Source organism: Anopheles darlingi, chromosome 3 (genome assembly GCF_943734745.1).
Source record: "Anopheles darlingi chromosome 3, idAnoDarlMG_H_01, whole genome shotgun sequence".
Taxonomy (NCBI): domain Eukaryota; kingdom Metazoa; phylum Arthropoda; class Insecta; order Diptera; family Culicidae; genus Anopheles; species Anopheles darlingi.
Genome location: NC_064875.1, coordinates 17,142,715 through 17,168,279, shown reverse-complemented (window position 1 = coordinate 17,168,279; position 25,565 = coordinate 17,142,715). Strand labels below are relative to the sequence as shown.

At 46.7% G+C, this 25,565-nt stretch overlaps 2 protein-coding genes across 2 annotated transcripts in view; both read right to left on the bottom strand.

Annotated features, from left to right (window-relative positions):
- The window catches only part of LOC125953375 (pericentrin), a 465,615-nt gene that overhangs the window by 63,204 nt on the left and 376,846 nt on the right, over positions 1-25,565 (bottom strand). The window lies entirely within an intron of this gene.
- Positions 2,393-3,482, bottom strand: LOC125953631 (trypsin-like). The gene is made up of 3 exons (XM_049683315.1): positions 3,159-3,482; positions 2,740-3,080; positions 2,393-2,665 (listed from the first exon to the last, which is right to left on the bottom strand). Exons 1-3 carry the CDS (start codon positions 3,480-3,482, stop codon positions 2,440-2,442), a joined length of 891 nt encoding a protein of 296 aa, XP_049539272.1. The 3' UTR covers positions 2,393-2,439.

Here is a 25,565-nt window from a genome sequence, read left to right as displayed (position 1 = left end):
TCTAGTGTTTTGTTGCAATCTAGCATGATTATGTGCCATACTCCAACAGCATGATAAAAATAGGATAAGAATGTTTATTCTTATTCATCGATTTTAGGTGCAATATTCAGACATCCTCGTCGGTTTTGATATGTTTTGTGTTGGAATATTATAGATCTACATTTATTCCTTTATCAGCCAATAAATAATTTAAAAGTTACCACATTTTAGTCCGAAATTTTAAAAGAAATAAATGACTAAGTATAAACGATCACCAAACTGATTAAATAAAAAACCAGAAATGTGAATTAATAATAATAATAAAAAGGTTGAAGTAATTGATCAACACAGTAAACAGGAAAACAGTAAAGACGGCTAAACTAGATTTGTAAGACTAGAACAAACAGGAAAAAGGAAGCAACAAGTAATGCAGCCAAGAATAAAGGACTATTAAAAACACAAAATAAAAGAATATAAAAAAAAGAAATAGAATAGAATGATAATGGAATTATTTTTATTTTTCTATTCTTCTATCTATTTTTATAAATAGCTCTCTATTTCTCTAATAGTCTATTTTTTACAAATAGCTGTTAAAGAACCAAAATCGAGAGAACCAACCGACACCTTTCCAGTTGATTTCTCATGCGTACCGGGCCAGATTGAAAGCATTCCATCGGCACACCTCGAAATGTCAGCATTCATTATGTATCGATAACCGGGTATTATAATGTGCGGCACCGCGCCTGCCGAATGCCGATCAAAACTAGGTGCCAACGGTGGACAGTATCAAGCGTTTCGCATCGCATGGTATGCAAAAAACCAGCAAAAAGATCTGCACAAAATTAGATCAAAACGATCCGATCGCCGCCGATGTCGATCGAGCTGGAAAGAAAAGAAAAAAAAAAGTCGACTGCTGTTGAAGCCGTTAGCAAGAAGTGAGGTGAAGGAGCTAATGAATGCTCAGTGCGTCCCACTGGCCACATCAGACACATTATGACGCCCACCCGATCCTGCCAGCACTCGGCACCTCCCTTCGGTTGCCGCTCCATTGTCTGCGATGGAAAAGCGATCTAAAGGGGAGAAGGCTTAAGAGTGAAAGCGCCGCGCCTGAACCGCGCTGGCTATCGATGGCTATTTCTTGCTCCGTTCCTGCTTTCGTGGCAAGGCCATTCGGCCACCGGATCAGTGTGTCAGTGGACGCTGTGTTGTTGTTGTCGCGCGGACCACCGCACGATGTGGTGTTGGCGTTGGCTTTGCGCTTCGTTAGATCGGTATCCCTCCTCCATGGGCACAAACTCCGATAGGATAGGGGCGGGAGAGGGGACTGTTTTTCGCTTCGGTTCACTGCCCTGTACCGGGCTCGCTGCTGCAACAACAACGGCTTACGGTTTCAACATCGAACCTGAGCTTTTTCCAGCTCGATTCCTTCGTTCGCTTTTCTTCGCGTTTTCAGCTGCTAGCCTCGCCGATGTGGCGCCATCATCGCAGCTCCGCGGGCTGCGTTTTGCATACTCCCTACCCCCACGCACACCGTTCCGCCCCGCCCCGAGACAAACACGCACGCACCGACGAGGGTTTGGCCATCTTTGCTGCGGTGGCACCGAGAGTACAGAGGTAATTATCGTACCGCGGTCGGGTTTTAATTGCGCTCCGGTTTGCCATAGGGTTCTCGGGTGGCCCCCCGAGAGGTGGGAAGGTGATCGGTTCGTTAGGAGCATTATGTCGTCCGCCTGAAGGGGTGCTCGAGGGGTACGGTCGTACGTACGGTGACTCCAATTCCCGGAGTGATAGCTGGGACGAAGGGATTTGAATGTGACGTTTCACTGTTCTACTATTCTTTCGATAGTTGCAGGCGCGATCGTATGATCGACTAACGAGTTGCTGGCCAGAACAACTATAATGAACTTACATTCTCAATTTTTTTTAACATGACATACATTGTTTTAATAGACATTCACGAGAATAGATTTCTTATATTAATTATGCTATATAAACATCTTGTTTTTTTGTTGTTGTTCTATTTTAAAAGTCTAACAGTTTTTCCTTTTCGCGAAATATCTACTTTTCTTATTATCTTCGCTTTTTTTTTAATCATACCCCCTTCACCAGAACACAACGCGCCGGATCGATGGCCGATGTTTGAACAAGTGGCATAACAGCAGCACATCCACGAGCGCAGAATATTGCAGCCAGTCCCACCGCGCAGGAAGAGTTAAATGGAGTGAAATAGAAAATGCGAATACTGTGTATGATGTGTACGAATAATACTACACTAGAATCAAATGATGTACTTAGTTGAATCGAATTAATTAATAAATGGTGTTCAAATGAATGCATCTTTGCCTCATCGAAGCGCTCGGCCCAAATGATGGATATGAATCAATATGCAGAGAACAAGAATCAGTTTTGCGGGATTTATTTCAATGTTGCATCAGTAAAAGATCATCATCAGTACAATGTTTAAGGGCACGATACGTAATTTTTTCTAGGTGGGTTCGATATGGTAGGGATGTTCCAAGGAATTCTAATGACCGGTAGCTTAGCAAACTTTTGAATTTTGGGGGTGCTGGAAGCCGTGCAACCTGTTTGGTTCGTAAGTATCCCATACAACTGACCGTTACACACCAGCGGAGCACCGCCGTCCATATTGCAAGCGTAACCACTCACCGATCGTGCACATAGCAACCTGGAAGCACCAAAATGAAACAATCCTTTAAAATATGTGTCACTGGAAAAGCTATGGGATTAATTGGAACTCACGAGGAAGGTAGGCTTTGTTTAAATTCTGTTGCACATTCCTGATCAGTGAGCAGCTCGTAATCGGCTTGGGACAGCCGATAATTGGTGGTAGTACTCGTAGTCTGACCCCATCCAAGAACTACACACTTTGTGCGAGTCGTAGTGGATACCGCAATCTCCGTGGTCGCCATGGCAATTGGTTGCACGTTCGATAATCCGGCGAAGGAGCTGCCCATCGTTATGATAGCCACATCGTTCGCTAAAGTCGCGGAATCGAAACCACTATGTAGCTCGAAGCCTTTATAGTCGTAGCGGAAGGTTCCTCCTAAAATCCCTGGACTACTGCCAACAACCACAGTTATCTGACGAAAGAAAAATACCAAGGCAAAATGATTAAAATCATGCTGTCACATCCTCAAGAGGTTCTGTCAGAAACCTACCGCTGTTATACTACCCGCACTCAGCACAGCGGATGCAGAGGTAAGGACCGTGGTATTGCTAATGATAGCGCCCATCGCTTTAGTTGATGTTGAACCGCTGTTTAAGGAAAGCACCGCAGCGTAAGGTTGGTTTGCACTAGCTGCATTCACTCCACTGTACATACGGCCAACTCTGTTACCGCCTGACGGTTGGTTGCTTCCATTCTGCTCGTCGACACCCGGGGAATCCGCGTCCGCCACATCACTCTCCTCCTGTTGAGCCTTCCCCAAATGTGCCGCCCCGAGCAGCAACACCAAAAAGATAAGCTTCACACTTTGCTTCATCGTGAAGCTTCCTACTGATCACTTCCACGATTCACTGATGAAAGTATGGAAATTCGGACGACTATCGGTGGACTGGAGATCTCTCTTCGCCAGTGCTGAAAGACAGACTTTCCCACTTCACAGTGACCGTAGTCTTCGGAACAGCTGTACACACAATCCTCAATACTTGCAACGGAACACGATGTTTGGATTCCAGTCTGGTCTCACACAACTAAAATTAGCTTTCGACGGATGTTTTGGAGTTATGTTAGTTGCGGTAAAGTTCTACGTTTTTCGTTGACAAAATTAAATACATGCAAAAATGAAGCTTGCACATTGTGATTCCGCGACTAGATTAATTTGCATTGATGTCACTGATTCGAAGGAGTTACGCCACTGCATTTAATATTTGATGGCAGATTATTTTTCTTTTTAACTAATATAGATTGCAACCAACAGTCTTGTTGATAACTCGCACTAACCACCGAAATTGGGCCGTTGAAAATTTTTTAGAATTCTGTCTATGTTTGATAACTGGCACATAACAGATACGACCTTCGGGCAAAACAACGAATCATTGTTTACTGTATCTGTGTGGAACACTTGCAGATGTCTAAACGAGTTCAGCGTAGAGTAGACTGTTTCGAAAAGAACAGAAAAGAAACAAAAAATGAGGCACATGGTAGCACTATGAACATCGTGCGATCTCTGTTTGCACCAAAGACACATTTTTTTGACTGTCAACGACCGTAAGTCCTTGAAACTCCACCGTAAGCCGTACTTGCAACGTGTTACTAGAAGAACAGTATCAGTTTGACAATCGCCGAGAATGGAAGACTTTATAGACGATTTATCGCCAAACACTGAGGATGTAAGTAAAGGATGTAAAGGAAAAGTGAACCACTTCATCTTGCTTGGAAGCACAATACAGCACACTGGTTGAAGGAAAAGACGTTCCAGAGTAGAACTGTGTGTTAGGACATCTGTGAGGTTTTTTTGCATCAGAAATCTCAAAAGACGATCTATAATACTTATAGTTCCGAGCTTCATTGAGGCTAACAGTGCGTTTTGGCTCTGTTATCGCAGATTGTGATCGATGAGGTGGTGGTGATCCGTTTTCCGATTATAGTGTTGCTCGCTCTGCTCTGATGTTCGAAGCTGTTCGTCCATGTTGGTTCTTCTCTCTGGCTGAGCAGTACTGGCTGCTGTTCATGTCGCGGTTATATGGAAAGACGATTGTAAAGAGTGCCTAACACACAATCATCCAATATTGATGGGAATAATTTAATTTTCCATTTTCCCGACCAACCATTTATCGGGAGTAAATGCTACGGTGTTCTAGCGTCCAAACTATGAGATTGTCTTGCGTTTCAGAGAGAGAGACGACATTTCTTTCGTTTTCCCTTACCATTTTTATCGATTTATATGTCATCGTTGTCCTTTTGCAGTCCTGTTCGACTGCTTTAATTTTTGCTAAACGTTTTTCTATATCATATTGCACACGTTGAGAGTAAAATAGAATGAAAAGATAATTCTGAAAAATTAATTTTATTTTATCATTAAGGAGATTCTAGATGCTCTGTAGAAGCTTTCAGGAGATTCTTTCAGGAGATTCTAGATGCGGTGCTCTTTAATTTGCTCAACCAATTTACTAAAATAATGCTGACCATTAAATTTCTCTCACTCTTGCAAGAAAGAAACAAACTAATTTTTTTTCATAAAACTGAAAGCGCATCTTTTGTATACAGCGTAAGTCTAAACGAAACTGTTTAATACCGAATAACCTTACTTCACCCAGCAGCATCTTCCTGGTAAGCTTTTCTATACATCGCGCGATGCATATGTGAATGGCATAAACGTTCTTATTAAGCTTCTAATTGTGTATTACGCGTTTATGAACGCCAGAACGAACGATAGTGTCTGTTCCTGGGAACGTTTGTAGACGTGCTCAAATGGTAGGTTTGAGGAGCATTCGAAGCAGCTTATTCCATTTGAAACATTTTCTTAGTTTGATCGAAAAGCAAGCGAAATGTGACGTGCGAGTGTTTTTCTTATAATAATCAAGCAAAATTCATTTCAAATAGGTGAGTAATTTAAATGACATACATGAGTGAAAATTATGATTAGGAACCATCACCATCACCCGAGTGAATTCTGCTTCACTGTTTCGATGAATCGTTCGAGCAAACATCGCATCGTTCAACCCCCTTCAGTACTATCAAGCTTCGTATCGCAAAAAAAATCGTTCCTCCGCTCCAATCCTTTTGTCCAAAATAGACCCCCCTCACCGTTTAACGACTCACTCGCCCACACCACACCAACCACAACGGAGCGAATCTCATCCCCCCAAAAAACCGCCAGAATGTCCGCATCGAGCGGGTGTTTCCTCGTTCACGCGGCCACGAACTCGCTCACAACGTTCCGGCATTCCATGTATATGGATTGCGGGGATTTGTCACTCGCTTTCCCGCGTGCTCTCTCTTTCTCTCTCTCTCTCTCTCTCTCTCTCTCTCTCTCTCTCTCTCTCTCTCTGCACTGCATCTCGCTGCCTCACGATCACGATCACGTTTCTACCACTTTGCGACCCCGCGCCCATTCTTCAACTCGCTGCTCACGGCGTCGATCACGGCGTTGGGGAGTCGTTTCATCTCGACTCGTTTCAGGCCGCCCCCTGAACCCCTCAGACCCCTTCCCCGGGGCCTCCCAACCAACTGTTTTACAGATGGGCCAGAAACCAGTGCAAATATTGCATAATGTTTGTTTATGTTTCTTTCTCGCTTTCGGTCGCCCCGCGCTGACGGGCTGGTTGGCGGTTTTTCAAGTGACGTGACGCGCTGTCTGGCGCGCGGTCCACTGGCTGACTGACTGACTGGTTGGCTGGTTGGCTGGCTGGTTGGTTGGTTATCTGAGAGACTGAATGTCTAATTTTACGCGATTTAAACGCGGGAAAGCCAGCAGTCGTTTATCTTTTGCCAGGGCTTTTGACCGGCTGGGGTAAATGGGTTTTTTTTCCTTGGTTGGTCCCCTATATAACATGCTCAGCCCTTAATCCGATCGAAGGGCCATTCGCGCGTTGTACGGTCATGTTTTGCTTCCTCTGTTTCGTTTCGCTTTTTGTTATGAGGTTAGGGGCTTAACAAAAACATTCTTTATAAAATAGTTTCAAATTACTAAAACATGATCCCCTTATCTCCTTCCTAACGACAACCAGAACAAACCTCGCCTCGCCTCGCCTGATTACGAAATCCGTTCGTTCCCCAAACAGCATCGTGGTGGTGGTTGTTTTGCATTTTTATCAACATTCCGATCCAACGGCCGATCATCGCCAAGGGACCCGCTTTAAGGGACCCGATCTATCTAGGTCCTGGTCACGCTGTGTGGTGACCCTTTTTGCGGTGCACAGATGCATCGTGCCACCCACCTGTGTGCCGCCAGCCAGCTTTGGAGTCGATACCGTGAGCCGGCGCATGAACATATGATAATCACTCGCCGACGACGACGGCGGACCCTCATCACGATCACCGCACGTTATCGCTCTGCTGGCCCAGAGAGCATCGAAAAGAGAGAGAAAGACAGAGAGAGAGAGAGAGAGAGAGAGAGAGAGAGAGAGAGGTCCCGCTGGTGGGAAAAAAGCGGCATGTCTGTCCCATATCTAATGATGTCGCTTTTTAGCTGCTCGATGCTGGATGCTGGCTGGCCGCTTTGCGTGGCCCCACGGCACCCGGGAGCAAAGACAATGCGGTAGCGTCTCGTGGTAGTATGCAGCCCACATCGTTGCACACACACACCGACACGGCGATGTTGGCGGCTCTCTAACAAAGCGAAAGGGAGAGTGAAAGAAAAGGAAGAAGGTGGGTGTGAAGGGATGAGGGAGTGGTGTTCTGTAACTCCCTTTCTATAGTCAGGGGTGTTGTGTGCGGTGGTCTTATGCTGCTCCGGTGTAAAGTAGAGAACAATTTACGACCCACGACGACGACGACGACGACTACTACGATGACGACGATGCTGATGCTGCTCCCAGTAACCTACAGTCGAACCTCACGCATGCGAAGATGGCGAGAAAGATTTCTTTTTAAACTGTCTAATGGTGTTTCTACACACGTCACAAACATTCGTTGCTATAACGAAACAAATTAGCTTCTTGTACGGTACGGCGCACCACGAACTTTGAGCGAAGGTTTCTTTACTTCTGTTTGCGGTGTTGTGTGTTTTCTATTGTTATTTTACGTTGTATTAAGTTATTTTGTGGAAATAATGGATGTCTAGTGAGATTAAAACCGTAAAAAACTGGGCAAAGCTAATCTATTTGTTACACATTTTTTTATTCGTTTTTTCTATGATTATACACCATTTTAAATGTTTTGACATTTCGTTGCGATATGAAAATTTCGGTGAAATCACAGCCAACATTTTCTACGTGTGTGGTAATACCTTAAGGCCCAGTATAAAAGAGGTTTTTAATTTTTTTCAAACTTCATTAAACTGTTATTTATGTTTGAATGAATGGATTCAGTTAAGCGATTTCGCTAGATGCGTTGTGATACCAAATATAGAAAAAATAATGAATAATACTTTAAAAGTAATATTCTATAAAGCTAGATTTAAATACACTTACTATCACCCTTTTCTCAAAACTGTGTACAGGTGTCTTCTAATGTTGCTACAAAATCCGAAGCAACCTTCCATTCGAGCATCACTGTACCAGTGCCCCGACGAGTGCGCTAATCCGGATGAGATAACAGCGTTTCCAGTGAGAAAAACCGTGCCCGCTTGGAGCACGCGTGGCAAATCAAGGGGATCTAACGGTCTAACGGCGCGCAATCTATGCTGCGCCCTCCGCCATATGGAGCGAACAAAAAGAAAAAACCCAAAACGAACGAACGAAGAGAAAAAAAATCGGTCCACTCGTTCATCCATCCGTCCATCAATCCACCACCGGTCACCGGAGAGGTCCCGGTGGGTTGGTGAGCATAAAAACGGCCCGTAGTAGCGTTGATGGTGCGGCCACCGCCGCTCCGCATAATGGAGTTCCCTCGATTTTTGGTTTTTTTTTGTGCCTCCGCTTTTCTAACTCGACGCATAGAAAGTGAGAGTGAGATGATCCGATCCAAGCGATCGAGCCAACCACCACCACCACCACGACGAACATCAACACAAACAACCACTAACCTCCTCCTTCTTTCCTCCATCCCTTTCTTCCGCCGGACTGGTGACTCTCGAGCGCCTCAGAAAGTAGGTCAAACTAACCTTTTTTTTCCTTCTTCTGTTGCTGCTGCTGCTGCTGCCGCTAAGCAAGACCTCTCCGGGACCCCCTCTCCCGCCCGGCCAGTATGCTCCTGACTCCCTTTCCCCCCCTGCCCCCTTCCGTACCCCTTGCTGAATGCCGGAATGGAGCGGAGTGGAGTGTGAGTTGTTTTTGTTTGATTTTCTTATGCACTCCGCGCTCGCTTCCTTCTCGTCTTCGGTTCATTTTTCTCTCGCTCTCGCACATACACACACAGGGGTTGGTGATGGATGCAGTTTTGCTTATGGCACTGCAGTGCTGCATACCGCGGCTGCAATTTTTCGATAACGGATTTCGTGCGCCCACCAGCAAGCTAGCGAGAACGAGAATCTACGCCACGCGGTAGAAGAATAGAGGGGGGAGAAAAGGTGCATTATGTGCAGATTAGGGATCGCAGCACCGCTGGACGGAGCCAAATTTATGGACCGTCGAACTGGCGGGAAAATGGTTCACATACTCTGCGGTGCTGTCGATGCTGTTGTTGCTGTCGTGTGGCGGGGAGTAAGGAGAGGGAAATCATATTTCATCGGCTCGACAACTTCTGCTGGAGGAAGAGGGCGACGTGTTCGAGATCAATTTGTACAGCAGTATTTAGACAGCAGCAGCAGGCAGCAGCAGTAGTAGTATTAACGGAGAATGAGAGATGTGCCCTGTTACCGATCGCGCTACGATCGCTGCTGCTGCTGGAGCTTTTCTCACTGATTTATGGGTGGTGAGAAACGAGGGAGAGGGTGGGGGATTGTCTTGAATCTTGGGATGCGGACGAATCTTTAGTTGACTGAAACAAAAAAAAACCGAGCTCCATTGCTCGCATGATCGCGTTGAGGCGATGGTTTTTTTTCTCTACGGAACAGAAAGTGTTTTGTGTTTACTCTTAGTAAACATTGAGTTTGATATGTTTGTTGTTTTTTTTTTGGAGGGAAATTCACATTCCAATGATGCGATGAAAGAACCAAATGAAGCAGCGATTTGATCAAAAGTTAAAATCAACTTTTATCCAAAGGGACTGGAGCGACCTGTAACAATGCAACAATCAACCACCGAGACAGCCAGAAACCGGGAAGCTCTACCATCAACCGGAAGGTCGCCCTAGCCATGAAACGGGTAGGAAAAACGAAGGGAATTCTAGACAGAAACGTCACAGAGATTGTCAAGCAGAAGATAAAAATATCAAAGAAAAGCGTGATAAGTCAATATAAGGTACAGGTGCTGGATAGTTATAGGATTAATATAAGAATAGGTAGAAGTTATCACAAAAGAAAAGAAATCTACAGTTTCTGGAAATTTTCCCTGTATCAAACGAGGCAAACGCAACTAAAACCATTAGCCGCCTACGGTAATACTAAAAGCATAAACGTTAAGTGGAAAAGGTCTTTCCGAAACGCTTAATTATAAGTTACATTTGGCAATTTTGTACAAAAAAAAAAGAGATTGCTGAAAGCAACTCTACATTCTCACATCAATAAACTACAACAACAGCTACTACTACTCAAAGAAAAACGACTGTAGAACTAGAGTATTACCAGAAAGAACGGCTGCATGAAAACCCTCAACTAAACTATAGACACTCACAGAAACACTCGAGGTATGTGGCCTTAGTAGCCGGTCCTGAAGTCAAAAAAAAAAGAGGTCTACATCCTCCGAATAGCTTGCCAAGGCCTAGCAACCTGAATTCAATAGCCGTACTGGGAATAAATCCTCACGGAAGAAGAAGACGATGATGCTTCTAGGTTGTTCCTTTTCTTCCGATCATCGAATGAACTTCGAATAGCAGGTCTATTTTCGTAAAAAAAAATTGCATCATGCACCGAATAGCGCATCAACTGACCGTCTCGGCACCTTTACCGGTCGCTTATCAGCGGTCTAGAAGTGGATTATAGAACAAGCAAATAGCGTCACCTGCCGGCTACCAGCTTCACCGCTTCGTCAATAGAGCGCACTTGAGACCGCAAGTTTATTAAAAGCAAACAGTAAACCCCGGTCCCGGGATCGATCACGGGCCTTTAGATAAGGTTGTAGTGGTAGACACGTGTGGCCATTTTTAATCGTCCCGTTTTGCGGTGATGCGCGCTACGCTTCTCTTCCGGTTTCGCGCTGAAGCAGATCATGGCACTAGAAAGTGGCAAATTGTAGTCCCTGTGTTTGATTGAAGATCGTCGTCGTCGTCGTAGTCAGTCCACTCGAAACGACAATGAGCAACCCAGGGCCAGGATATGTGCAGCACGGTGGCACACCTCTCGAGTGGCATCGAAAAGTAACGCCATGGTCACCCCCTGCTCCCGGTCCCGGTCCCGACTCCGTGCCTGTCAAGTGTGTTTGCATGACAATTAAGCCGGCAACAGCAATTAGCTTCCTACACACATTCACAGACACTTCGATCCGATTGCGCTCGAGAGCGCGCTTCTATCTGCACGTTTCTGGTTTTGTGTTCGATCGCTTGGAGCCAATGCACGCGCCAGCTCCGTTCGAGATGCTAAAGCCTAATCAAAGCCAGCATTAAACACGCGAAAGACCTCTAGTCTGGACTGTGGGAGGCTTAGGCAGCATTAGCAGGCGCTATGTAGTGATGCTGTTGAAGGAGACTGAAGGTACGACACAAAAGCCGGGGATGGGGGTTATGATGCACCGAATGGAGCATAAAATCTGTCACCCACACCACCCGTTCCCTCCTCACATGGAGTCACCTGAGAACTGGAATCATAAAGAGCGGAGAGCGCCTAGTGCCAGCAAATGCGGCCACAGCGGTTTCGTAACGTGCGCGATGCATAATCATGGTGTGCTGCAGTAACAGTAACAGTAGTAGTAGCAGTAGCAGTAGCAGCAGCAGGCGGAATGCTAGCAGCACACCTGAACTGCGGTGAGCTCTGGGTTTCTGGAGCAGCGCAGAGCAGGGCAGGGCGGTGGGTGGGTGTGAAATGGAGCGGGCCGTCCTGGTCCTGGTCCTGAAGCACGTAATGGCAGGTGGTTGGTGCTTGATTGAATTAGCATTCATTAGCGGAGTGGAGCAGAGCAGAGCAGAGTGCGGCTGCGGGTAGAGGATCTTCAAATCTGAAACACATCGGCGACCGTCTTCTGGAGAGCGGTTTGGTGCGAAGCGGTTCGGAGTGGTGCGCTGATCATCGATAGAATTAAGGTGCGCCATTGTGCGGTAGTTTGACTGATTTGCATCCTGCCTGTTGTTGGTTGTTGTGGTTTTTATTATTATTATTATTTTTACTTCAAATTCAACTCATTCTTTTACTTGAGATGATACAGCTAGTTAGGTTACTTGGATTTATTTAACATATTTAACATATTTAACATATTTATACAAATTTATTTTTAGCAATGTTAAATTACTCTTTTAAAAAGAAAATCAACAAACTGGGAATTGAATATGTAGCTGCGAATATTGAAGAAAGATACAATTTTAACTTTATTAATTTAAAGAAACGAAATCGAAAAATCTTTGTTTAGCTAAACGTAAGAGTTCGTGTTCGTATTTTATTTTCCGCTCATTGTTACACATTGAACCATAGAATCAAAGAAAATGAGTGATCTTGATGAGTGACCACTATCGCCCAAAATATTATCCCCTTTACTTCTTAAATATCAGATCGTGTGGCAGCATCATCGAGCAACAGCGCACTCATGCCCTCATGTCGTTTAGTGTTGATAGTAGCTTTCTTATTGAATGCAGATAAGATAGATCCATTATGCTGCTTATTAATTGCAAGTGCATGTTGCACGCGTTTTTCTGCTTGTAGGAGTCACATCAACGCCTTTTGGGATCGCTTGAAACTTATGTGAAACTATTATTGCATTGAGATGTAATGAAGAAGCGGTGCAAGAATATTTGTGTTCAAAGGTACTAAATTTTTTATTTTTGATTGGTTCAAAGTACGTTTTACAGTACCTGTTGAATCAGTTTATTGTTTTGAAAAAGCAGCAGATTTGATGATCTTTTTACTAGTCATCCAAAAGTATTCCACTCCACATATTCAACCATCAACAATAAATAAATACTATTGAATGAAAACTCAACCACGCGGAAAACAATATCATGAAAGAAGGGACCGAATCTGTTTTTGAAATTAGCGAAATTTCCAACAGTTTGGATGGGCTGATGATGATTCATTAACCTTAGCTTCATAACTACCTTTATCCAACGTTCAATAAAAATTGTTATGAAGCAAAGGTTAATGTTTTAGCTATTATTGTTGCAGCTCAAGATGCAGGAGCAGTTCCATTGAATTCTAATTCTAAAAAGGGATGAAATTGTTGTTCGGTGTATTGAAAACATTCCGTAAAACTCAATTTACTGGTCTTCGAAATTAACAATTTTCGAAACAACATTGAAAACTATTGAAAAGTATTCAGCAAAATTCAAGGAATTCGTTTATATATGTTTGTTCCAAAAGTCAGGATGCCTGAAAAAGAAGTCATTAATATAAGGAAAGAATCATTAGCGCCGATCAGTGTTTTAGCCCTTGTTTGAATACGTTGGGTCCCCAAACGACAACGACACTTCATCAATAAAAAAAAATATCAGCAAGAGATTAAGCCTAAGGAGGGAAAACTCAATCCAATGATCAATTTTTCATGAAAACACACAAAAGAAACAACTGGAAAGCTGGACGCCCAGATTAAAAACCGTAGCATTAACCCAGAAACAAACGCCATCGCCAGCGAATTAGCCGAAGATCCAACCAGCCAGCCAGCCAGCCAGTCAGCCAGCAGTAACTATTAGGAGCGTTCCGAGGACGTAAGTAATGATAGCCATTCCAACAACAAGCCCATTCCCGAGGTCCACAGCGCACAACGGCCAAACCGTACGCACCAAGCGCGCCCATCATCAATCCATCAATCAAAATCCCTTCCCCACCTTCTCCATCGCTCGCTGCGCTCGGACCCACACGATTTGTCACACAATTTTACACCAATCAGCGGCACCAACGGGCATCGGACCGATCGATCGACTTTTATTGGAAAATTGCCGCTGCCCGAATCCAGGAAACTAGGCAAAGGTTGTGGCAGCGAGAAGGCGATGGGGAGGGGTCCACATTAAGCTACCTAGTTCAACATAACGTAGCTGGAAAAGCGCATGCCATGGCAAAGGGCTTTGGAATGACAATCGAGCGGTCGAGCGGTCGGTGCGTGCGGTCGGTTGGTCGGTGCGTGGTTATATCATTTTTGGTCAAAATTGGTGTGCTACTAGTCACCGCGCACATGCCACGGGCCCTCTCTGCGCACCACCACCATCCGCACCCCTTGGAGTAAACCTTTCACGTGGTGCACAGGCAGCACAAGAACCTCCTCGACGGGCGCGCGCGCGCTCTCCGTCGTCGTGCGAGGGAAAAGCTCTCATGTAATCCCCTTCATGGGGCTGGGGCGACCGTGTCGCCCCAGTGTGTCCGTGGTCATCGAGGGTAGAGGAGGAGGAGAAGGTGCACACAACACTGCGCCGTTGGCCGACACTGACACCGCGCATGGTTAACAATCATTTTCACTGGCTATGCTCTAGATACGATGTGAATTAGATTCGCGTTCGCTCGCGCCCGTTCGCGCCCGGTCAGCTATCGCTCGCACGATGGTGTGCGATTATCTCATGCGACCAGCGCAAAAAACGTGGAGGACAGAAGAAGAAAAAAACGATGAAGCCGAAGATGTTGGAGGAGATCACGAAGACACACACACGGTGCGGAGAAAACGGGCACAACGGCGACCGTTTGCGTCGTTCGCGACCAGCGACCTGCCGGTTATTCAATCGGGTCCACCAGCACTACGATGGAAGGGTGGAAAAAATGGAAAATCGCGGCCACTGTGCCACTGGCAGGCAGGCCATCCCGTCACAAAAGGCGGCCGAGCGAGCGAGCGAGCGCCTCGGTCTCGGTCGATCGACGTGAAAATGAGCGCCCAAATGAAAGCGAAAACCAACACACACACACACACGTACATCGTAGCGTGCGTTAATGTGAGCGAAAGGAAAATGATTGTGGTGCGAAGAGCGATGAAAAACCAAGGGGAGCGTGGGGAGGAAAAACAGAGACAGGGCAGACTGCGGGCATGACGCATTAATGAAGTCCATTCATTAATCCGAATCCATGGAGGGGGGGCCGGGGGTTATGTGATATTTGCCAGTGAAAAGCGCTGTGGGGTTGTGGGCTGTGGCCGGTCGCCCGTGGTTGGCCCGGTTTTTGGGTGACGGTTTTCGGGGCCGCGAAAAACGGACATTGCGTAAGACGCGTCGAGGGAAAAGCGGGATTTTTGTGGGCCTCTTTTTTTGTTGATGGTGGAAGCACGCCGCTGTTGTATGTGTCGCTGTTGGTACTTGAGTTAGTTGAGTTATGTAGAGTGGAGTCGGTTTAAAAGTGTCACAAAATGCCTGAAAAATAACCTAAATAAAACGAATATGGGAAGAGTCTCCAGAATGCAGAGAAGCGAAGTGAAGTAACTAGCTTTCGATTTCAGCATCAATTTTGTTATAACCTTTGTCACCTTCTCGTATTGATTCGTCACCGGTTCTCTGAGCTTTCTGGAATAAAAAAAACAACAACTTCTGTCTCGACTTCACTGACGCACCTTTAGATTTTGTTAGAATTGTGAGTCCAAATAAGCAGAAGGAGACGTTATTGTCACGACGTCCTACCTTAACTGCTTCAGATCAATTACTTTCTGAAAATTTCATCTGCTAGCCTACAATCTTCAATTTAATTGGAGAGGCCTCTGGCAGTGACATTAGAAGTTTGGCCATCCACTAACCGTTCATACTTCCTCAAAATGTTACTGTATGGATTTAAAGAACCTCTTTTTGGAACCAGGTTTGGCTAATGGGTTCTACTTGACTGCTTGAAGGTACAGGAGTAACGATAATCTTCTCGAACGAATTAATTTTTAGCATAAAAATGTTGGTTAAACTCCGTGGTTCTAATTTTAACCTCGTAATCGATTTCAAGATGATTTTATTACTTTCAGAGACTTTACAATGTTAGCACTAAAACCAGTGAAGTTTCTGTTCTCATCTTTTGATCTAAAACTAAAAGTGACTCTGGATACGGAATGAATTAAACGTCATAATAAAATGTAAACCCTTTTCATGGATCACCTTTTGTGCTCTAACTGTATTGAGTCGATATTGAGTGTATCGACAAGGATATTTTCCTGTCAACAAAATAACAGGAAGTTATAGAACTTGGAAGCGCAAATAAGACCACAACGATCATGCACTACTGAAAACTGCAATACAAAATTTCTTTATTATTGCTCCAAAAATGGCTAAAATAAACTACTAAAATGAAAAACGCATGAATAGAACAAAAGTCGAATAAGAATTCACTCTACAGTAACTATAAAATCTTCCTCTCGCCTAGTCGCCTGTTGTGACTAACAACCTCTTCAAGCGTCGTCCACCTGCCTGTTAGATAATGGTTTTCATTCGAATTTCTCACTTAATATGCGACGGAACGGCTTATCAATTCATCACCGAAGCAACTCTCCCAGCCCCGGGACCGTTTATGATGAAGCACCACCTCGCACCACCAGCTTCCAACGGGACGCACCGCCGGTACGAAAGAAAAAGCTGTCAATAAATCTCAATCGGTCAACCGGTCAATTATGGGCACCGGGCATCCATACGTTTAAAAATATCATCTTCTAAGCAAACGCACGATGGCCACCGTACGAGTATCGTTACTCCCGCGGGGAACGCAAATGCGACCCCGAAATAATGGTCACAACCTGCTCCGGGGGGAACCGAACGCCGAAAGGAACCAACCCAATCCCGGCTGCTGCGTTATAGAAATACGAGGTTCCCTTAACTGATGTCGAAGCAGACGGTGCTCCAGGCACGAGTCACCAGAGGGGGGCCTCCATCTCCTGCGCTCCCCCTCCTTTCCACTGCTTTCCCACCTATTTTCGAGACCACGAGGCAGATGCGCTCGTTGATTTATCGATTATTTATCGCGTTATATAACTTTCACTGCCATTCGTCACACAGACACAGGCACAGGCACAGGCTCATGGAGAGAGAAACACAAGCATCCAAGCGAAGCCACAGCACGCGATCATCGCGTCTCGGACCGGTTTTTGCTTGGTGGTGGTGGTGGTGGTGGTGGTTGTTGTTGGTTGGTCTGCGAAGCGAGCGAAACAGCTGACGACGAGCCACGAGTTTTCTCGGTTACTGTGCCAAATGAAAATGAAAACCAGACAACCCAGATAGGGAAGACAGAGAGAGAGCGAGACAGGGAGAGTACCAGTTTCGATAAGATATTGCAGCATACGGAGCAACCCCGGAGGCCCGGACAGAGAGAGAGAAGAGAAGAGGCGAGGAGAGGACCCCCGACCGAGGAGAAGGCAGATCTTCATTTCGTTTCCATTTCACACCCTTCTTCTCCCTCCTCCCCGGTTGTTGGTCGTTGGTTGGTGAAGATGCGCCTCCTCACGCCGAGAGGAGCGAGCGAGGGAAACTCGAACCACTCGAACCTTCCTCTGCACCCTTTGCACACCCCTGCACGTGGTGTCTTTTCACTTTCTTCTACCAACAACGCGCCTAGCGGAGCGCCTGCTGCGGTGTCTAGCGAATGCCAACCGAGACGAAGTGACTGACTGACGGACGGAGGGAGAGAGACGATGATGTGGTGGTGGTGGCGGTGGTTCGACCGCAAAGGCCGGCCAAGCATTTCGTTCGCGGTTATCTAACATCCAACCGATTAACCCAATTTTCCTTCTCTTCTCCGGCGCTCTCTATCTCTCTTTTTCTTTTTCTCTTGCTCTCTCTCTCTCTCTCTTTCTGTCGCTCGACTACTAGACAAGCTGCGGTGCCATGCAGCAGGCTGCGCGGTGCCTTCGAACTGCCTTCGCCAAACGAACGTTTTAGGATTTGTCGGGTTCGTCGTTTATTCTTGTGTTCAAGTCGATTGAAGCGTTGTGCGAAAAATTGGCAAAGCGAGGGGAGAGATGAAGGAAACAGGCGGGAAATCGGGAACTTTGGTGGCGGGAATGCATTCTTGTCGATGTCGGCGTTCGTGATGCGATCGCGAATTGGAGTCACGATTTTTTTTTGGGGTACCCGTACCGAGACGTGATTGAAACTTGGGTTCTTTCCTGAATTTTCTTGTTCGTTTCCTGGCCACTGATTGGGGCCGTACAGCGTGTACTGAGAATAGCATCAGACAAGCCCCGTTATAGCGTTATTGCAATGCATTGCAGTTTTTGTTTCTGAGGAACTTGAGGAGTTCTTTAGTGTACTCTGGAACTGACTTGTATGAAATGTTATACGGAAATTGAATATAACGTCTAGAGAATAAGGAAATATCTCACAGAGGTGGAAGAAGCTAACTATATTTTACATTTTAAACAGTTGATTTATGGAAAATAATTCTCTCGCTTCAGAACGCCGCTTCCAGGAAGTGATATCTCGAAGACCTCTGGACGGCATCATGGAGATCAGACACATTCCATAAGTACCGCACATGATTTCTGTGGGAAAAAAATATCTTTCCCGAGATATTCCGTCCTTCATATTCCGTTCCGTTCCGTTTAATTATTGTCTCGCTGTCAACGTCCCCCGGAGTTTGTTTTTTGATGAACTTTTCGGGAACCGCTTAAAAAAGAAAGTAACGGATGCGATCTCGATGTGCAGGTCGCGAGGACCACCCCGCACATGAGCACGCACGTACGCCAAGGTAACTGTCTTAAAGTCCGAATGACTCGCATCGTTCTCGGAGTACGGAGGCACCTCCGAAGGTGACTCATTGGTTCGTATGCTGCTCCAACCGTCGCTGGGATGCGGCTTGTAATTCGCAGGACAAATAAAGAAAACATGGCCACCATCCAAAAGCATCTCCTCGTTTGTCTTAAGCCGCACACCGCGTTCGGGCGGCCCTTTCTTTCGTTTCGCCGACGACGCGTCGTCGTCGTCGCTGCTGCTCACCAGAAGTAACCTTTGGCCGTTGTGTTGTGTGCGTGCGAAGTGACGTGTTTTGATTGCCCGCTTGCTTCGATGCTGCTCCGTTGTAGCAGAGGCTTTGACAGCGGCCATAACCATCATCGCGCCATCCTGATGGTTGGCGTTGGAGTTGAGCTCGTAAATTATCCGAGTCCATGGCTGGCCGCGGCGTTAATCGTAAAGGCAGGATCGCACGCCACGGTACCGAGGACCCGCCTCGCCGTGGCGAAGGTAACTGTCTTTTATGAGCGATGAATTCGTTCTTTCGTTCCGCGCTCCAGCCATTGGTGACCTGTGTCACCACGGGGTACGGTAACTGCTACAAGCGGTTCATGGGAAAAGGTCATCGTCATCCACCGGGAAGGGGATTCGGGATCTCCGGGGCACAACGAGAACGGCCGATGTTACGGACATTGTAATGAGATGTAAATATGAGATTATTTGGGCGAGAAGATGGTACTGCAGCAATTAAAATACCGGATAAAGTGATGAACAGTTAGCAATTTAGCGAACTAGAAGCTTACTTTAAAACTGTTTTTATTAAAAGAACATTAAATCTCTTTCGTGTACATACCTTTCCTAATGGTGTCAATGCAAGTGTAACATATTGGTTTATTCTCAACGATACAATTAAACTGATCTTTTCACCTGGTTGCTCTGCCTTTTATATTTTCCAGCATAGCAACCCAAAGTGAACTAAGATGCAACAATGAAATACAACACTAAGAAAGCAACTTGTATTTGCGATAAATTGTCTCTGAATTAACACTGATTGTAAAGAGAGTCGTTCTGATAATTGGATCTGATGGATAGCTAATCGTTGGTCAAATAACGACATTATAGTAGATTTGGACTGGATTAATAGACTAGCAAATTTCAACGTGGGCTGAATTAGTGAAGGATTGTATTGTATGTACATGTTTTTTTTTTAACTTTTACTTCACTTGCTACACGTATGCAAGGCTATGAAACGTCATTTTGACAGTTCTTTCGCGGTAAACATTACATTCATTTACAGGTTTACAGCTTCAGAGACCCTTACTCGAGGCATCGAGAGGCCGCAATTAACGAAGGGAGACACACATGTGACAACTGCATCCACCAACAGCAACAACAGCACCAGCAGCAAGTTTATTGACCTCCTGGCAGGCCGCAACCGAACTCAGCTGTTCGCTGTTAGTTGACGAGATTGCAACCGTGCATGACATAATGGCGGCAACAGAGTCATCGTCGTCATCATGCAGACCAACCGAGCACCGAGAACGAGTAGTAGTACATCGTGGTCGCGCGCCTCAACGAAGGACGACGGGGCTCCCGGGGTGTCTCGGTGCGTGATTTGGAGGCTCGCGTTTACGGCGTTGTACAATGTCGCGAATGGTAGCGGCGAAGGAATGGCATCCAAAGAGCATAACGCGCGCCACAATAACGTTAACCAGAAAACCTGCAAAAAACCAACATCTAGGGGGGGGGGGGGGAGGAGGGAGAGAGAGAGAGAGAGAGAGAGAGAGAGAGAGAGAGAGAGAGAAAGAGATCGTGCTCAGTTGACGTAGCAATGGCTGCGCCAAAAAACAATTATCCAATTATCGATCGTCTCCGAAATAATCAATCGAACGCCGCCGGCAGATCGTGAGACAATTGTGTTCGTCTGCGATGGTGGCATGGGTGGTGGTGGCAGTGCCCCAGGCCACAACATGAGCCACGGCAGCACACGCTTATGTGCTGCCAGCGCTACCGATGCTACACGCTAGGTCCTAACGACCACCAAAAAAGGAAACTTCTGAAACAAAAACAGAAATAACAAACATTACTCAAAAGAACCGAAAAAACATTTTGTAAACGAGTATTAATCATAATTGTCGCCACCATCCACTGGTAGCTCTTATATTGGAGCATAAGTCAACGTTATGCTGTCACTGGCACTAATCCTCTGCACAAATGCATCCCAAAACCGACCGAGCAGGCAGCAAAGCAAAGCATACTAGACGCCACTGCACGGAGTCGACACGTAACGGTGGTCGCCATCAACCCGTCCCCCTTCCCCTCTGGTGGCCCGGTTGGCGGCGCGCTAATTACGTGTCAATCGTCTGCATCCATTCCGTTGCACCGAGAGGGGTTGAAAGTAAGGGCTTCACTCCCTTTCCACCCTTCTTTTGAGCCTCTTAGCATGTTGACAACGTCATCGTTTTGCTGCACTTGCTGCCCACCTGTTCCACCACTTCTAGACTTGTGCTAGACACACACGCACAAACACACATACGTGCATTGGACACTGGACACTGGACTGGAGTGTGGTGCACGCTACGCGGGGCATATACCACGACGGACTCTCGTTGTCTGATGTTCCGACGAAAAGTGAATTGCATCATCAGCACATCAACGGTACAGACCACCATCACCGGTGCGGTGCATGCGGTGCATCTCCGATGGTCGAACGCCACCAAACATCGAATGCATCATCGAATTCAGAACGCCATCGCGCCAAATTCGGTCAAAGCACCAGTCAAAGCGCACCCTGAGAACTGCGGCCACCGATGACGGCGATCGAGAGTTGTGTTTACATTTCCTACCACAGTGAGGAATGCCAATGACCCCTCGAAATGTGCTTTCTCCGGTGCGAAAGAGTTCCTAGAACCTAGCCAGGTCTGCCGCCACCGAAAATGTGACACGCTTGGGAAAAGGGGCGGCCAGGAACATGAGCCGGCATTCCCGGCACGACGTCGTGGTGCTGCACCTCGCCTGTTACACCTTCATGCCGGTGCAACAACCGAAGAACCGGATTGACCGGGACCCCGGGAACAATAACGGGACCCACTGTGGCTCTGTCTGACTTACGGGATTTGGTGTGTCTTTCCGCGATGGTCGTCGGCCGTCGTCGTCGTTCTGCAAAAAAAAAGAATGGGTGCTGACGTTTGGTCGATTTGTCCCGTTGCTGACCTGCAGAGGGATTTGAATGAACGTCAAGTCGCGAGTAGCTGGCAGACGAGGGGATGGGGAAAGGGGCAGTTGCAGTTGGAATGCGCTTTACCGTTTCGCATGCCGCATGATTGTGAACCTTTCAGCCACAGCAGCAGAAGCAACAGTAGAGCTAGAGCGCAGCGAGTACTGTCTATAGTGTTTGTTGCTGATCGAGGATCGAGGTGCCTTCCCGTGCCAATGCTCTATTGTTTCGCGAAAAAGTCGTGCCAGGGTTTAGCGTTTGCGCTGGGAATGGTCCAGAAAAGGAGGAGAAAGAGAGAGAGAGCAGAAGAAGAAGAAGAAGCCACAGTTCTACTCCATTGTGTCTTATGCCACTCACAGCGCACAGCCTGCGCTCGCGTATCAAATCCCAATCCCCCCCAAAGAACCAATGCACCAATGGCGGGCGTTACATAATGCTGTGCTTTGCGGTGAGCAGGGGCTCTGGCCGTCTCCGGAGCCAAGAAGCCACCGAACCAGAAGGCTCTGTTGCTCGCTCTCTTCTTGGTGGGCAACGGACCGAACCGTATTTGTTGCTCCACATTTCGCAAAACTGGAGTGCAGATCGAGTAGTAGAAGAATGGCTGCGAGAGGTGCGTGGGATCGGACAAGACAGACGGACGGACGGATGGATGGATGGACGGAGAACAATTAGAATGAATAACAAATTCACTTTTCGATCGCGGCGGGAACATCGTCGTCGTCGCCGTCGTCGTCGTCGGTAAGTAGGTCAGCAGATGCGTGCCGATGGAGTTCGGGAAGGAGAGAAGGATGAGGAGCAGGAGGAGGACGGGAGGCCTTTGTACCTTAGAAACGTGATATGCCGATGATGCCGCGAATTGAATGGCGGTCTTATCCAACCGATGCTTTTAGCTGCTGCTGGGCAACAGTGAAGATCATTATTTCAATCAGTAGTTCTTTATACTACTCGAAGACCAACACTACAAACAACACTTCTTGGACTCCGTGAAGGTAGTTGCGCGCGACGTGACGCTTCCTGTTCGATCGCCGGTACGGTCGTACCTTCACTCTCGTTCGCTGGTGCGCTCCAGATAGGACCATATGACGGACAGGTTTTCCCCCTCCCTTCGCCGTAAAGAATCCGGTCCGGTGTACCACCAACGCAGCATAGCAGCGCCGCGCCGCGCCGCGCCGCGCTGGTCTCTCCGATCAACCGGCCCCGAATTGAGGTCGCCAGCCCGACCAGGCGAGTGGAGGGGTAGGAAGGAGACCGAGGAGAATGTTTTGGTTTGCCTGTTTTAAAGGAAACACTCCGGCGCTCCGGCTACGGTATCGTGCCCGCGAGATCGAGATCGTGCCCGCGAGAGGCCAGAATTCAGGAAAGGGATTTCCCTTTCATCTTAAACGGGGCCAGCTGGCTGCAGAGAGCATAGCGCTAGGTACGTCGTGGTCTACGTGGAGCGTGGAACGGTGGCTGTAGGTAGGTGAGATGGATGGATAGCTGTTATGGCATCGAGTAGTCCAGTAGTGTACCAGGTCAGTTAGCGGATGTACGATAAACGCGCACAAGCCGCGGTGGCCACTGATAGCTTGAGGTGCTCTCTTGAGGTGGACCCCGGAGTGCCCGGAGTGCCGAGCTAAAGGAAGTTGCAACATTCAATTTCCGCCAATAATCTGCAAACTAGAATGTCGAATTGTTGCGAGAACATTCGAAGTCGATCGAGGGGTTGTCTATCAATCTTTATTATGAGGGGGCTTCAGTTTTTTACACTTTTTTATGAGTGCTTATCCTTTCAAGAGTATTGTGTAAAATTTTGGCATCGATCGAAGCAAAACTGACAAAGAAATTGATTTTTGAAAAACAGAGTTTCATACAAGGCTCAAAGTATCTCGCATACGTTTTCGAAGCATAAAAACTACTGGACCGATCGATTTGAAATTTTTAACATATAATCTGTTCACTATTTGCCAGGTAGCTCCGTCGAGTTTTTGTTTAAATTATTGATACTTTTTACTTAGATAATTTTTTCAATCATGTAAAGCTCGTTGCTTAAGGCAACATCGAAAAAGCATCACTTTTTGAACTTCAAAAAGCCGCCAAAAATCGAAACAAAGGAAATTTAACAAAAAACTCAACGGGGCTACCTGGATAAACTTATAATCTAACAAAAGAATATTCATTTGTACATTTATGATGACCCAGCACGTGGCTACGATGAGCACCGCAAAAAGTACATTTTTGCAATTTTGTCATTCTAGATTCGATGCTATGAACGTAATTTTGATCAAGTCTTTCTCAAAATAGAACCAAATATTGATGAGAAGTTGTAGTTTAATATGAAATTAACTTGAAAAAATAAAGTTGAATGGTTTCTTTACTAAAAATCGTCAAAAATGAGCATTTTTTTACCCGAAATAACCAAAGCCCCCTTATGTGGAGCTAGCAAAGTGGCGTCAACAGAGCACGCTCGTTGGTCTGTGTTTCTTTCAAGCTATTCCGGACTAAATCCCCGTAAGAAGTAGCTTAGATAGGGCTACTTATTCGCCAAACTATCACAAAATGGCTTCCATTACTGGAACATAACCTCAAACAGAGGAGAGGAGAAAAGATTGCTTATCCATCGGTGGTTAAAGTAGTTTTCATCGATTCGTCTATCGTGCTGGCGCATTGTCACCGCGCATCGTAAGATAAAAACACACACACACCTACATCTACGCGTGATCATCTCTTCTCCTGTCTCGTTGTCACCGATTCCGTTACAACGCGCGAAGAACTCGTCGTCTGTCCACCGAATATCTACCACCAGCGGAGCAGACAATCGCACGCCTGGTCGTTGCAGCTTTTAGGAAGAGCAGGAGACGAAGGAGCAGAAGGAGGAAACTGGTCTCTGAGAGGGGTGGGGGGGACTGAAACCTAAAAGTGTTATAATGCGTACGTGATGCTGGCCCACCGACGACCGCTGCTCTAGCTCTATGCTCTATGTTCATTCTCTCTCTCTCTGACCCATTCTCCCAACATCCAATCCCCGACCCCATGCCGGTGCTGTGTGACGACGAGCGTTAATGTAGTGGCCGCTGGGGATGTAAAGCTGAAGAAAACGTAAAAGAAGGAAAAGAAACTCTCCATTCGATCGCGCGACTTGACGACGTCTTCGTGGGAGAGTGAGTGAAAGGGAGAGTGACTAGCACACACACACGTAGATCGACATTAACGAGTCGCGCGCGCGCCCGTGGTGGAATGGGGGGAGAGGGGAAACCAAGATAGGTCGGTTTCGGCTCCACCGAAAGTGGGTCAATTCATTTCCACCAAAGCACACCATCACTACGTAGCCACTACTACTACTACTACTACTAGTGCTACTACTACCACTACTACCACTACTACTGCTAGTCACAGTTATTGTGGTGTTACTTACGATGATGTTGTCTTGTCCGGATGGACAAGGGATGCCCTGGGCCCGTCTGTGTTGGTTGGTTTGGGACTCCTTTCTCGGTGTCTGCGTGACGCTGCAGCTTACAGCACGTAACGCTGTAACGCCCTACCAGGTGCGGAGCCGGGGGTTTGGATTCGCTGGCAACGGGAATCAAGGACGAGGGTTGGCCCGGGAGGGCTGGAAGGGACAAGGGCGATTTCTTACATCGTTCGCCATCGCCGTCACCGTCGCCGTCGCGTCCCACTAACCAAATGCCCGCCACCAACACAGCCTGCAACGAGCCAGCGGCGCAGCAGCAGCAACGCTGCAGAGTTAATGCAGTGAAGGGATGCGGAGCACTCTAGGGGGGAAGGGGGATGAGATAGAGGGGGGGGGGGGGGCGAAAAACTTGTTTTTCTTCCTCCTTCTGCTACCTCTTTTGATTTGTCCGATTGTGGTGTTTTGGTGGGATCCTCACCACCCTCAACCCTCAACCCTTACTTTTGCATCCCCTCCGAGGAGTACTAGTGCACTCGAGAGGGAGGGCAGTACGCGATTGGGAAAGG